This window comes from Egretta garzetta, unplaced genomic scaffold (genome assembly GCF_000687185.1).
Source record: "Egretta garzetta isolate BGI_Z169 unplaced genomic scaffold, ASM68718v1 scaffold296, whole genome shotgun sequence".
Taxonomy (NCBI): Eukaryota; Metazoa; Chordata; class Aves; order Pelecaniformes; family Ardeidae; genus Egretta; species Egretta garzetta.
The window spans coordinates 1,514,679-1,515,160 of record NW_009259988.1 but is presented as its reverse complement, the minus strand read 5'-3'; the positions used below and the strand labels follow the sequence as shown (position 1 = coordinate 1,515,160).

The following is a 482-nucleotide window of genomic DNA, read 5'->3' as shown; positions in this document are numbered from 1 at the left end:
TATTGGGGGGGGGTCACTGTTAATTCTTGTGTCTTCCTGCGTAGCTCATCTCCTCCGTCGACCCCAAGTTTCTGAACCTCACCAAAGTCGACGACCAGATCTACAGCGAGTTCAGGAAAACCTTCAGGGATCTTAAAATCGACGTGCTCGACCCCGAGGAGCTCAAATCGGAGCCTGCCAAGGAGGTGTGGGGGGGGAGCAGGGGGATGCATGCATGAATTTGCCCCTGTTCAGGGCTCCGGGGATGCTGCTGCTTCTTCTCTCCCCAGAAATGGCGCCCGTTCTGCCTGCGGTTCGAGGGGGTGGTGGAGGACTTCAACTACGGCACCCTGCTCCGGCTGGACTGCCGGCAGGACTACACCGAGGAGAACACCATCTTCGGTGAGCTGGAGCTTGCGCCCTCCCCGCTAGGCAAGGGGCGCGACGAGGCTGCGGAAAAGCTGATCCCACGGATCTGCTCTTTTTTAAGATTTTCCTCCCCC

The 482-nt window shown here is 58.7% G+C and overlaps 1 protein-coding gene across 1 annotated transcript in view; it reads left to right on the top strand.

Annotated features, from left to right (window-relative positions):
• Positions 1–477, top strand: part of PBDC1 (polysaccharide biosynthesis domain containing 1) — a gene marked incomplete at its 3' end in the record, with an annotated part of 5,561 nt that extends 5,084 nt beyond the window's left edge. The window contains exons 2-4 of the mRNA XM_035896040.1: positions 45–185; positions 270–381; positions 470–477. Coding sequence (XP_035751933.1) covers positions 45–185; positions 270–381; positions 470–477 — 261 coding nt within the window. The remainder of the gene's footprint in view (positions 1–44; positions 186–269; positions 382–469) is intronic.
• Positions 478–482: the final 5 nt, after the last annotated feature.